Source organism: Neomonachus schauinslandi, chromosome 6 (assembly GCF_002201575.2).
Source record: "Neomonachus schauinslandi chromosome 6, ASM220157v2, whole genome shotgun sequence".
NCBI classification, from domain to species: domain Eukaryota; kingdom Metazoa; phylum Chordata; class Mammalia; order Carnivora; family Phocidae; genus Neomonachus; species Neomonachus schauinslandi.
In genome coordinates this window covers 117,113,528-117,127,441 of record NC_058408.1, presented here as the reverse complement: position 1 = coordinate 117,127,441, position 13,914 = coordinate 117,113,528, and the positions used below count along the sequence as shown (strand labels likewise).

Sequence of the window (13,914 nt, the reverse complement as noted above, 5' to 3'; positions counted from 1 at the left end):
CGGGCGCCTGGGTGGCTCAGTTGGTTGGGCGACTGCCTTCGGCTCAGGTCATGATCCTGGAGTCCCGGGATCGAGTCCCGCATCGGGCTACCTGCTTGGCGGGGAGCCTGCTTCTCCCTCTGACCCTCCCCCCTCTCATGTGCTCTCTGTCTCTCTCATTCTCTCTGTCTCAAATAAGTAAATAAAATCTTAAAAAAAAAAAATTAAGTGGAAATTTTAGAACTATGGAAGGGTTTTCTTTTTTTAAGTTTATTTATAATCTCTAGACTCAACATGGGGCTCGAACTCATAAGCCCAAGATCAAGAGCCACATGCTCCATCAACTGAGCCAGCCAGATGCCCTAACAATCAGTATTTTAAGGGAGAAATAGCGAAAGCTTTCTCTCTGAAATTGGTAATAAGACAAGGAGGTCCTCTGGCCCCAACTTTGTTCAGCGTCACATTTTTTTTTCAGCATCACAATTCTTTTTTAAAGATTTTTTATTTTATTTTATTTTATTGAGAGAGAGAGAGAGAGCATGAGAGAGAGGAGGGTCAGAGAGAGAAGCAGACCCCCTGCTGAACAGGGAGCCCGATGCGGGACTCGATCCAGGGACTCCAGGATCATGACCTGAGCCGAAGGCAGTCGCTTAACCAACTGAGCCACCCAGGCGCCCCAGCATCATAGTTCGAATGATAAAAAACAAACTTAGATCTAAGAGCAGGTAACAAGGCAAGAATAAAGTATATAAAGATTAGAAAGAAAAATTATCATTATTTGCAAACAGCATGTTTTTTATGTAGAAAATCTACATTAAATTAGCATAGATAAGTGAATTTAGCAAGGCCATGATCAATATAAAAATCCATAGTATTAGGGCGCCTGGGTGGCTCAGATGGTTAAGCAACTGCCTTTGGCTCAGTCATGATCCCGGGGTCCTGGGATAGAGCCCCACATCGGGCTCCTGGCTCAGCAGGGAGTCTGCTTCTCCCTCTCCCTCTCCCCCTGCTCATGCTGTCTCAAATGAATAAATAAAAAAAAATAATTAAAAAAACCCATAGTATTTCAGGACTCTGTTGAGCTTCAGCCCTGTGTCAGGCTCCGCACTCAGCGGGGAGTCTGCTTGAGATTCTTTCACCCTCTCCTTCTGCCTCCCACCCCCGTGCTCTCTCTCTAAAATCATTCTTTAAAAAAAAATCTATTTTAGTATTTCTTTTTTTTAAAGATTTTATTTCTTGGGCACCTGGGTGGCTCAGTCGTTAAGCGTCTGCCTTCGGCTCAGGTCATGATCCCAGGGTCCTGGAATCGAGCCCAGCATCGAGCTCCCTGCTCGGCGGGAAGCCTGCTTCTCCCTCTCCCACTCCCCCTGCTTGTGTCCCCTCTCTCTCGCTGTGTTTCTGTCAAATGAATAAAATCTTTAAAAAAAAAAAAGATTTTATTTCTTTATTTGACAGAGAGAGGTAGCAAGAGCAGGAACACAAGCAGTGGGAGTGGGAGAGGGAGAAGCAGGCTTCCTGCCGAGCAGGGAGTCCGAAGCGGGGATCGATCCCAAGGACCCTGGGATCATGACTTGAGCCAAAGGCAGACGCTCAACGACTGAGCCACCCAGGCACCCCTATTATAGTATTTCTTGAGGCACCTGGCTGGCTCAGTTGGTAAAGCATGCAATTCTTTTTTTTTTTTTTTTTAAGATTATTTATTTGAGAGAGAGAGAGCACTAACAGGGGGAGCAGCAGAGGCAGAGGGAGAAGCAGGCTCCCCACCAAGCAGGGAGCCCAATGCGGGGCTCAATCCCAGGACCCTGGGATCATGACCTGAGCGAAGGCAGACGCTTAATGGACTGAGCCACCCAGGTGCCCTAAAGCATGCAATTCTTGATCTTGGGGTTGTGAGTTCAAATACCACACTGGGTGCAGAGTTTACTTTAAAAAAAAATCCATAGTATTTCTTTCTTTCTTTCTTTCTTTTTTAATCCTAAGAAGTCCCAGCAACAAACTCTCAGCAAATCACATCAAAAACACCGTGTAAAATATAATATCTAGAAACAAACCTCATGAAATATATGCAAGAAATTTTACACAAAAACTAAAAACAAAACTGAGATGCCTTAGAAGAGCCTTATGACTTGATGCATCTGCCAACATTCCAGAGCATGGGTGGTATTAGTGAAGAGTGAGCTCGTAGCTTCAGGAGCTGCTTTTTGAATAGTAAATAGCCCTGTGATGCAGGAGACGTGGCCTTGATTCATAATACTCAGGGTCTAAGCTGTGACTGTTCACTGAGACTTGTCAGAGACACCACACAAAACCCATTTGTGATCACAGATACCTCCACAATGGGGCCTACTCTGTCCTTTGCAGCAGATGGCAGGGCAGCTTGCAGAACCCCTGCAGCCTTCTGGTCACCTAAAAATTAGGTAGGAGCAGTATTTTCATGTGTAAAATAAGCTTTCTCCAAAATCCAAAATGTCTTACTAAAAACCTGCCTCTTAGTGATGCAGTATCTTGACATTTACTTTGGAGGAAATGTCCCAGTTCTGCCCAAGGCCAAAGACTGGTCAACATTTCCTGTAAAGACTCAGATTGTACATACATGAGGATAATGTTAGGCTTTGTGGCCACACGGTCTCTGATGAAACTACCCATCTCTCTGCCAATGTAGCACAAGAGTAGCCACCAGACAAAACGAATGGGCATGGCTGTGTACCAAGAAAACATTTACAAAAAACAGGCAGCAGGCCAGATTTGGCCCTAGGACCCTAGTTGGCCCATCCTTACCCAAGATTATTAGACCCTAAAGACTTCCCTGATGTGGCAGAGCCCTGAATTCTTCCTCTCTCTAGCACACACATGTCCTCCTAAGGCAACCAGAGTACTCGCTGCTTTCTCCCCAACGAACCCAATGAGGAGGTCATCAACACAGTGATCATGGCAAGGTGATCAGTGTCTCTTTAGACTCTACTGTAACACAGCAGGAGTTACCAGAGCCCTGGAGAAAGACAGGGAATGTGTTCTAACATCCATGTTATGAGAAGGTAAAATATTAAATCTCCTCCTTGATGCTGATTGAAGAGAATGTATTCACTAGGTCAGGAGCTTCTCAAGTGCTGGAGACTTATTGATCTGTAACTGGCAAGGGCACCACATTAAGTGCTGAGCTGTGTGGAGGCAATTACTTGGTTAAGGTCCTGGTCTCTGCTATCCTCTACCAGAATTCAGCTGATGAACCAGACAAGCAAATTAAAAGGGCATTTGCTTGCCTTTTTAGTCTATGAGCATGGCCCAAACCTCGGACATGGCACTTCTCCTTATTCATGGTCTTGAATGGGTAACACCATTTGAGAGGCCAAGAGGACTTGGCCTTTTCTACCATTATAGCTCTTACTTCACAAGCCAAGGATCTAGTGTGTGTGTTCTGTCAACTGCCTAGCGCCCCTTTATACTAATTCACTCAGGGAGATAACCTGAGGGGTCTGCAAACCTACTTGACCTACAGTGAAATGAACTTCACCTGGGAATCCATTTGTCACCTGGCCTTCTCATGTTCCCACACTACCAGAGATCTTGATTTTCAATTAGCTTTCTGCTCATACAGCCAGAGTAATAGCTGGGAGGAGAAAGCTGAGACCTTGTAGCTGTGCCTATGTGTGGCCCCTGGGCAGACAGAGGGCTATTAGCCTTCACCACAGATCTGGCCAGGCGAAGCCCTTATACTGCCTTTTGGGCTTTACTGTCTGCCACCATCCAGTCTCTGCTTTTCTGTTATCCTTTTATCCCGATTTTCTTGTACTGCCAACCACAGCTGAGAATTTCCACTAAACTTAAAATGCCGGTGCATGTCACTAGGACATTCCTTTATCAAATTAGAAGCATCTTGGGCACCTGGGTGGCTCAGATGGTTAAGCGTCTGCCTTCAGCTCAGGTCATGATCCCAGAGTCCTGGGATCGAGTCCTGCATCAGGCTCCCTGCTCCTTGGGAGCCTGCTTCTCCCTCTGCCTGTCATGAATAAATAAAATCTTTAAAAAAAAAATTAGAAGCAACCTTGTGCCCTTCAACAGGAACTTTTTTAAGTTTAAGTAATCACTACACCCAACATGAGGCTCAAACTCACGACCCCAACCAAGATCAAGGGATATATGCTCTTCTGATTGAGCCCGCCAGGCGCGCCTTGACAGAACATTTTTAGCTGTTTTTTCCCACCTCTTATGCTAAATCCTACCATGCCCACCTGAGTCTGATGACCCCTTTCTCAATATCCAGCATCCCTCCCTCCTGTAGTTCACTATATCCATTCCATAGTGGGGCATCTCCGTTGTGTCATGCTAAGTCCTGACCCTAGTTTTCTGTAACATAAAAATCAGCGAAGTTTTCTTGAACGTGCTAGATAGCAAATATTTTAGGTTTTGTAGGCCGACGCATATTTGAAATTTTCAGTATTTTTTACTGATGTAACTCAAAATTTTTAAGTACATTGTTTTATAGTGCTCAAGTCTACTAAGAATGGAATTCATTTGAGGAGTTATTTTCCACTGGGGTTCCCAGACATTAGATCAATTCATCTGTAAAAAACCATTCTCATTCTTAGGTCACAGACCATGTAAAAACAGGTAGGCTGGATTTGATGGGTGGTTTGCCCATCCTTCTAGTAACAGTACGTGGAGCAGACTTTGACGAAGCAGACATCATCTTATAAATTTCCTACCACAGGTGAGGCCTCCAGATAGTCTTACTTCTAGGAGGGAGTCACTGCCGCTAGCCCAGCAATTTCAGATAATGTAGCACATTCCTCTGTATATCCCATCCCAGGTTCTTGGAGCCCACTCCTTATCTGGACTCTAAACCTAGCAAGGGAGGTTTTTAGGGGGCAAATGGACTCCCTAAAACTTCACTGCCTTACCAAATCTTGGTCTTTCGTGGTATCTTACAATTACAGGTTTCATAAGCTCCCAGGTGCTCTACCTGGGCTTCTCTGGGTCTTCTTCACAACCCAGGCCTTTGCTTCCCTCTGGTGGACTGTTGACTTGGAACATCGTGGACCAGTGGGATGGGTACAGACCCTGTGAACATGGCTTAGACCAGGTGTGTGATCTCTGCCTCCCTAGAATTCTTGTATTTAACCTAGCCTTCACATCTTCCTAGTTCAGCCTGTGTCCAAGCACTTCTGGCATTCCTGGGCACTGCTGCTGCCCTATCTCAGGCCATCTGAGATAGAGATGGCATAGAGAATAGCATAGAGATGCTAGGTAACACTGTAGTCTACATAAATGCTTATTTAACAAAATCTTCAGGGGTCTAACCAACAGAGGATTGTCCCTTTGAAGTGATACCAGAGGAAGACCGAGAAGTGGTGTGTACTTAGGATATCTGGGCTACATTCTATGGTTATTAAAAACGAGGCAGGGGAGGGGAAGTTGGGGAAACCACCAATAGTAGCTTTATAAGCAGTTAAGAAGTAAAAACTCCATTCACATCTCAAAGTCTGTTTTAGTGTATACCAAAGTTAAAAGTGATGACACTATGCTGTGTGCAGAGGTGCCTGGAATTTGGACATTGTTTTCTACTGCTAGGTGTTTTCCACTTTCCAATTTGCAAACAAGTCTGTCCCAAGCTTTATTATGTGTATTCTGTAATAACCTGTAACTGCTAACCCAGGAGTGTTAGAGCTAGTATGAAAAAAAAACGTTCACATCAGCATATTTTATATTTAAAAAAAATGAAATGAATTGTGGCTGTGGCTAGTAACGGCCAGTGCACGTGGCACCCAAAATTAAGGATCTCTAGCTATGAGAAATGAACAGGACTCAGCATAAAATAAGGGATAGAGCAGGACATTACAAATGGCTGATAACAGCACTCCAGTCTCAAAGTGAGACTGGGCCCGTGTGCTTCTATTTTCATACTCTGGGATGTGTTTCCAGTCACCATTTCCACCACTCATATTTAACATTTTTAAAAATCAAACTTTAATTTAGCCTTGGTATAGGAATATAAAGGAAATCTCAGATTTCATGTGCTAAATTATTTTGAAATTCACACTGAAATACAGCAGTATTAAATTCTCTTCAACCACCCATTCTGCTACTTTTTGGTGAGTATATAGTCGGTGCCAGTCATTGTGAAAAAATCTTTATTTTAAGAAAAAAATTTAGTTAACAAAAAAATTTAACAAGTTTCACTTAGCAAAATACACCCAAAAGGAAATCACAGTACAAAGAAAGTTTTAAGTCAAGGCCTCACCAATTCCTACAGTATTAGTAATGTGTCTCAATTTTCAAAACTAACTTATTTTTAAAAGCTTAAACTTAACCTAAAAGATTTTAAATGAAAATAAACTAGAATGAACAAACATGAGAAATGTTCCTCTTTGAATCAGGGATCTAGCACCTTGAGTTTTCCAAAAAAGCACGTCTCCCCAATGTATTCACGGTGATGTGGTGTAAAAGATCCATTTAATGTACTTAAAACTACTTTAACTCAGATAACATCACTCTGAAGTACACTACCAAAATGTTAATTGAGAAAAGCTGAAAATAGTTTTAGTTTACTCAATATCACATGCTAGAATAAAGTTTGCATGAGAAAACACTGAAGAGGTAATTTTTTAATCCAGATTTCACAAACTCATGGTGCAAAATGGGTCCCACAGCTTCCTCTAGAGTAATAATTGCTTTTCACTGCTTGTTGGCTGCCTGTGAAAATGATTGCAGTAACTCAAATGCTCCCACAAAACTAGTCATATCCACCCATGCTATTCTGGCCTCCATAGCCAGCCCCGTAACAGCCGCTCACAGACTGGCTCTCAAGGCCACTGTAAGTGGACTGGGCTGACACCCCCATGCCTTGCATCATCTGGCTGCTATATGCCCCATTGCTGGCCCCAGTTGTGGAATTCAGGAAAAGTTCTATGTATCTGTGTTGCATGTTGGCCCGGTCTTTGGACATAGCTGCCACAGCTTCTTCGTGAGTGGCAAACTCGACATCGGCTTCGCCCGTCACTCTTCCATCAGGGCCAATCTCAATATGGACTCTCACAGGGTTGAGTGGAGAGAAGAAGTTGTAAATGTCGTTCTCTGTGGCCTTGTATGGCAGCCCTCTCATGTGGACGCAGTGCCCAGTGGTACTCTGGACAGTGAACTCGCCGTCTCCGTATCTGTGGTCATACATGCCCGAGAGACAGTAACTGAGGTCTCTCCCGAACAGATCAGTGGTGAAGCCGTAGCCATCGCTGAGGCCGCTGTACTCCTCATAGCCCCCATAGCCTGCACTATATGCACCAGACCTCATCCTCTCCAGGCCCGCTTGCTTGACAATGCCAATGTACCTCCTGGCTGTGCCGGGGCGGTCATAGGGCCCCGGCCGCTGTACAGACATGAATTTCAGAGGGGGATCTGAGTATGACCTAACTTCTTCCTGACTGCTCTTGAACACTTCAATATACCTGTGCCCTATTCTCTCCTTGTGCTTCCCTAGGGCCTTCTCAGCTAACTCCTGGGAGGCAAACTGCACAAAGGCTTCCCCTGTAATCTTGCCCTCGGGGTCCACAGGCAATGTGATCCCGTTTGGCACAATTTCCAACCCTGAGAAGAACTGAACAATTTCTTCCTTGGTGCATCCAAATGGGAGTCCTCGAAGCCGCACGAAGCCATCATTGGCGGTGTCAGCACTGTTTGGACCGCTGTGCTTCAACACCCAATCCATCTCGGTTCTGTGGGATTTGAACACCTCAATGTACCGGTGTCCCATGCTTTCCCTGTCTTTTTTAAGGGCCATTTTTACATCATCTTCTGATTCAAGTTCAACAAAAGCCTCACCACTCTGCCTGCCTTCTCTAGTGTAGATGAAATGAACGCCTGCAGCCCCATCATGAATTGTGCAGTCAGAAAGGAAATTCTGCACATCCTCAACAGAGCAGGACCAGGGCAGGCCACGGAGCTTGACCACAAAGCCTTCACCTCCCTCGGGGCCCAGCATCATGGACACTTGAGAGGACAGACGTCAAACAAGCTTGGGTGCAGCTTTTTGTGGCTGAAAAGAAAGCAAAAACTACTTTACATAATTTTTCACTTATTATATACAAGAATATGCAGTAAATCTTGTTTTCCTGATTTTACAGATGAAAAAAGAAGAGTAAAATATGTTAAGAAATACACCGAATACATTTGAGCTGAGATTCAATCCCAGGTCTCCCCAGAGATGTATGTATTACTCACAGACAGACTGAAAAAGAACAAATCATGAGTCTTAAAAAAATAAATAGCGATCTGGAAGTTTCAGTCAACAAGCCAAGACCTATCAATTCTAACAGTCAAATTATTTTAAGTTAGAAGGGAAGACAAAAGAATAAGCCAATATTTAGAAATAGTGAGAGAACTTTTCAGAACTGGAGCTAAACATGAGATTATTACATTGCTCAAGTAAAAGGACATTTTCTTGTCACTAGAAAAAAGGCAGAGCAAATTTGTAACAGGAAATGCTTAACTGCACTAGTATCACATAAAACCAAATTACTGACAAACTACCATTTTGACTCACCATAATTTTAATAAATTTAGTAATTCAGTAATTTAAGTATTTGATGAAGTCACTCTACGTAGCACTTTATTTATAAACTACCAACATGCAAAAGGATGATTTTGTAATGACTTCAGTCCATCCCCCTACAACAAATAGAATTCGTATGTTCCTCCTCCTTTATTGTATGTGCCCAATAAAAAAAGCCCAGGAAGATTAAGTATGTTTTATGGTTAATACTGGGTGGCTCAGGAGCACACAGCCAGGCAAAATGTTTCGTATTTTGGACCAGACAATTCTTTGTGCGCTGTAGGATATTACGCAGCATCCGTGGCCTCTGCCCACTAGCCACCAATAGCACCCCCTCCCCAGGTGTGACAACCCCAAAGGTCTCCAGATATTCCCAAATGCTCCCAGCTGAGAATGACTACTGTAGAATCAGGGCCACCAACCTTAAAATGGGCCCTCAAAACTGCCTACAGTTCCACCCGCCTCCACTCTCCCAAAGCCCTGGGTTGTCTATGGCAACCTCAACTATTCTAATCTCCCCTACCTTCAACTGATCATCTCATCTGGTTCAAAGAACAGAGACCAAATGAAGTAACTACCACAAAGTCTAGAAATTTATAAACAAGGAGTTGCTTCTCTTATTAGCTGATATCATTAGCAGGATCACAATCCTGCTCTGGTCCCAACTCCACTCACCTAGAGAAATTATTATTTTTTTAAGTGGGCTCCATGCCTAAGAGTAAGACCGATGCGGGGCTTGAACTCACAATCCTCCTGATCCAAGGGGGTCAAGACCTGAGTTGAGATCGAGTCAGACAATCAACTGACCCCAGATGCCAAGAGAAATTTATCTTCACAGTCTCTTCACCGAAGACAACCTCCTTAGTAATTAAGTATGCCCATTTCTAACCAATGCCGTAATATACCTTTCCTGACATCAACTTTGCCTCCAGCTACTTGCTGATTTGCTGACCCCCTCAGTAAAATCTCAGAAGGCAGGCCTCTACTATCACCTCTACTCCTCACCATCCAAAGGGCAAGACCTCTCCTTGCCAAGAAAGAATTTTCTTATCTTCATTTTACTTGTTCCCACAGCAGGATTTAACCACTCCCTCTGGAAATCCTTTCTCTCTGGCTCCTGATGATGCATCGTCTCCTGGTTTTCTATTAATTCCTTATATATGTTCTCCCAGCTTCTTCCAGTGATTCCCCTTCTAGGCAGCCTCATGTGATCTCCATGGTCAACTAGCCCTGGGCCCAGGACACTCAAGTCCCCAGCCTCAGGTTTCCTGAGGCCCAGACTGGTATACAAAACTCTACTCCATAGCCCCTATACCCCATAAATAAAAGCAGCATTTTCTCTGAAACTCTTCTATAGCACCCCAGCTGCAGATATAAATAGCCTTACCTGTCATCCTGAGGTTCTAGAAAGTGAAGTAATCCTTGGACAACTTTGCCCAAGCCCTCAAATCCAATGACTTCATTAGCTCTCTGGAGTGATTTCATTCACCACCCTAACATTCCTAAATCCTTCTCAAGAACTCCTTTGATTTCAACAAGTAATATAAAGGTTTCTCACAATTCTATGCTCAGTCCCTAGCCATTGCCATGGCACAGTAAGAGCTCAGTAATTCATTCCTTTGTGATTTCAATTGTCAAAACCTTTTCTTTCTGCATCGCCCTCCTATCCCTTTCTACTTCCTCATTTCTAATTCCAGTACCAACAGCCCATGCCAGGATATTCTTATCTGGTTCTTAAACTTCTCCAAGTGTAATGGCTAGCCCTTATTGCAACCCAATCTGCAGCTCAAGTGTTCTAACCAACTTTGTCATTCTCCTGTTCCAAATCCTCAGTGGCTTCCCACTGGCACTGGAACACAAACCACAGAGCTAAGGGGGTACTTAGGCCTTGCAACTTTGGCCTACAACACACTTATGTAGCTTGCATCACTCCCATCACAAAAAAAAAAAAAAAAAAAACCAGCAGCAGCAAAAAAAACCCCACTCCTTTATTCATTTCTGTGCCTGGAATGTGCCAGGCTTTCTGCTCCCTGGGATTTGACCACACATGGTAATTACCTCCCCACATATACTCCACCCAACCTTCTGTCTAGCTAAATCCAACTAATCCTTAAGGTCTCAGCTCAAACATACGACCTTCCCACAAGACCTTCCCCTTCTACAAATTAAGTCTTATGGTTCTATGCTCCCATAGCACTCTTGCTCTGATTTGTTTAAAATGTGTTTTCAAAACTGCTTGGGAGAGCCTAGCAGGGACAGACTGTCTGTTCCACTGTGGCCCCACCCCCAGCACAGCAGGCCCAAGATTAGCAAGAGATTAATTGATGGCCATGCGAGGTCAACACCTCCCTCTACAATATGTCAGTCTAGGCTGAAAAAGACATGCAGGAAGCATAAATGAACACCAACATTTCATATAAAAATTACTTAAAACACCTAATAGTACAGTACAGATTATAAATGTTCTGGTTCAGAAAATAAAGTTCCAGAATCAAAAAGACTTCTCTGAAGGCAAGGTGAAGAGAATTCTTCTCTAAAACACATGTCTACATGTAAACTTTCATTGCTTATTTATACTCCAGAATTAATGTTCTCTTACATTTCTCACGAGGAGTCCTACTTGCTAACTCCATATTCTTCTAAACTTCTGATGGAACACAAACAAAATCTAATTTTAGGTGCAAATATAACTCAATATCCTCACTTTGCCCTCAGAACCTTCAACATCTGGATCCCTCGTGGAGTTTTACAGTACTTAGCACATTAACTAAAATTCAGTATTAGAGTGCTGTAGATTTGTGCTCCACATTAGATTTAAAGCTAATGACAAAAGTCTTACTTCGTGTTAAGAAATGTCCTGCTTAAATATATCAAATGTAAACAGAAATTACTTTTCTTAAAAGAGCTCACCTTAAAGAACAACCCGGGGGGGGGAAGCCCACAGTCGGAGACACTCCTGGTAGGTAACGAACTGTCCTAAAAGAGAGTGATACGGACGTCTTGCCTCAGTGCCCCAACAGTCACCAGGGCAACCAGGGGTGGTGGTGCTGTGGCTGGGATGGACTCCAGCTCCCTTCCTCCTCCTCAGGAGAGGCAGGACTGGGGCTGCTGGAGGCCCTTTATAGTCCTGAGACTTCCATAACTAAAGCACACACCCGGGACTGACCCCACAGCATTTAAAAGGTTTACCTTTTCATAGGGTAATACAGGCTAACAGCAGGGAAATCTCTCACCAGCCTTGAGGAGACTTAGAACTAACTCTAAGCTCTGTGAGGAAATCTAAATACCGCGGGTGGGAGGGGCTTCTTCAGGGAGAGGGTGGAGCAAGGCCACAACAGTCCCGGGTAGGGAAGGGACAAAAGGGGCAGGAGGTGAGACCCCAGGCAGCATGATCTTTACTGGGATGAGCTCTGTGGAGAGTTGATTGCTAGAATTGTTCAACATGATTTACGATTTACAAGAAACCATGGGGGTGGGGGGGACACGGAGGGGGGTAGGGTGGAGATACTCAACGTCTTTCCTTCCCAGTTTTATTTGGTAACTTCATTTCTTGTGACTTGTATTTGCTCTGACTTTGAGAATAAAGGGAAGAAATTTTGAAATATGCTTTTCAACAAGAAAAACATCATCACTACCATCGCCCACAGCTAAGCGATGAAACTGTCCCCAAAGACTAGGATACGTGAAATCCACGGAGCACGTCGAAGAACTAAACCACATTCTTAATTTTGGAAAAGTGTAACTGGGAAAGTCAAGTTAATTTCGTTGAGCGTGTCTTCTTAAAGATAAATTTGCCTTTACTAGCCTCCTGTATTACTACATTAGATACCATCTGGGTGGTGGTGGGGAGCCCGGTATAAACGTGAAGTATTACAATTTAAGAAAGAGTAACTTCAAATTCTCTGGAAGATGGCTTTCAAAAAGCTTCATCCGTCCTTCCCCTGTGCCCCTAGAACATTGGAATCTAAAAGGTAGAAGGACCCAGGCATCTTAATGACTTGATTCCCTTCTATGGTTTACCCCAGCTCCTAGCTCCTTCCAGTGTGGTCTGCAGGCCAACATCTACGGAACCCTCCTCGGGCAAGCACCCGCAGGGGCGGCCAAACACACAGGCCAATCTTCACCAGACTGAAACGGGACGCGTACACGCGCGAACACATGCTGAAGCACTGACAGCACGGGTCTCACCGGAGCACTACCTTGCAATCGCTGGAGTGTGAAAAAATACTGCTTTTAGGTCCTGCACGTGGAAATTCTAATTTAACTGTAATGTACAGGATGTGACCAAGGATTTTTGCCCAACTCCCCCAGGTGAGCGCACTGTGTTGTGTGCACAGACCACCCATGGATGGATATTGTTAAAATGCAAAGTTTCTAAAACAATAGATATGGAATAGGGCAAGATTCTGCATTTCTAACAGGCTCCTAGGACTCCTGCGAGGCTCACCTTCACTCTACTGGTTAGACGGGATTTAGTTCGGATTCAGGTAGATCCAATCAAGATAAACAGGGTGCGCCTCCGAGTGCCATGACTGATTAAGGTTTATCTACGGAGTACAAGGGCAGCTTAAACTCCCATCCTCTCTGTTCAGGGAGGGGTACTCAAGTGGGACCCTGGCTTCACCCTCTTATTTGTGCCGCAGTAGGACCTAAAGCATTTTCACCCTTATTTGTAAATAAATATTCACCTGCAGCTGGTAGCACTCAAGAGCCAGGTTGTCCTGGGTGTCCGAATTACTCAAAGTTCTACTTTTAAATCACAGTGAGCAGAGACGCTTCCCCAGGATCACGCAGTTGACTTTTTTGCTCAAGACTTACCGCTGAGGGGAGCAGGACTGATTTCTATTTTCATCAAACAAGCGCGGTTTACAGCCAAAGGACCCCTAATTCCACCCGACGCTTAAAAACGCAGAAGGCTCCGGGGAAAGTCCAGGTGCGTCTCCTTTTGTTATTAACCTGAAAATGAAACTCAACTGGCTGCGGGCAAACGCCTCATACGAGGGTTGAAACTGCGCTCTTAGGCTCGCAGCCGCGCGGGCCGCCAGGGGCGCGTCTGAGCGATTTCGGCGGGAAGCACAGCGGCGGTCCCAGGCGCTGAGCTCCTCGGGCGGGGAAACCGGGACGAGGTGCTGGGGGGAGGCTCACTCGGCCTCTACCTGGCGGATGCGAGAGACCCTACCGTCTGCCAGGCCCCACAGGAAAAAGGGAGACCGGAGCGCCCCTTCTCGGGGGCCTGGGCGGGGTCAGCGGGAGCTTCCGGGGCGGGGGCGGGACGAGCCGAGGGAGGAGGGAGGGAGGAGGGGGAGAGAGGCTTCCCGGGGAGGGCGGGGGGGGGGGGAAGGGGAAAGAGGTCACTGGGCAAAGGCTTCCCGGGCCGGGTGGTGGGAGGGGAG

At 45.0% G+C, this 13,914-nt stretch overlaps 1 protein-coding gene across 10 annotated transcripts in view; it reads right to left on the bottom strand.

Annotated features, from left to right (window-relative positions):
* Positions 1 to 6,094: 6,094 nt before the first annotated feature.
* HNRNPF (heterogeneous nuclear ribonucleoprotein F) overlaps positions 6,095 to 13,914 on the bottom strand; it is a 19,297-nt gene continuing 11,477 nt past the window's right edge. For 3 of the 10 annotated variants that reach the window (XM_021700068.1, XM_021700070.1, XM_044916102.1), the window contains 2 exons: positions 11,432 to 11,497; positions 6,095 to 8,005 (listed from right to left, as the gene is read on the bottom strand). In XM_021700068.1, coding sequence (XP_021555743.1) covers positions 6,710 to 7,954 — 1,245 coding nt within the window. In that variant the 5' untranslated portion in view covers positions 7,955 to 8,005; positions 11,432 to 11,497 and the 3' untranslated portion in view covers positions 6,095 to 6,709. Of the gene's footprint in view, positions 8,006 to 11,120; positions 11,144 to 11,431; positions 11,498 to 12,968; positions 13,056 to 13,209; positions 13,290 to 13,339; positions 13,478 to 13,914 lie in introns of those variants that run through there. The other 7 variants (XM_021700073.1, XM_021700072.2, XM_021700075.1 and 4 more) reach the window with 5 other exon arrangements.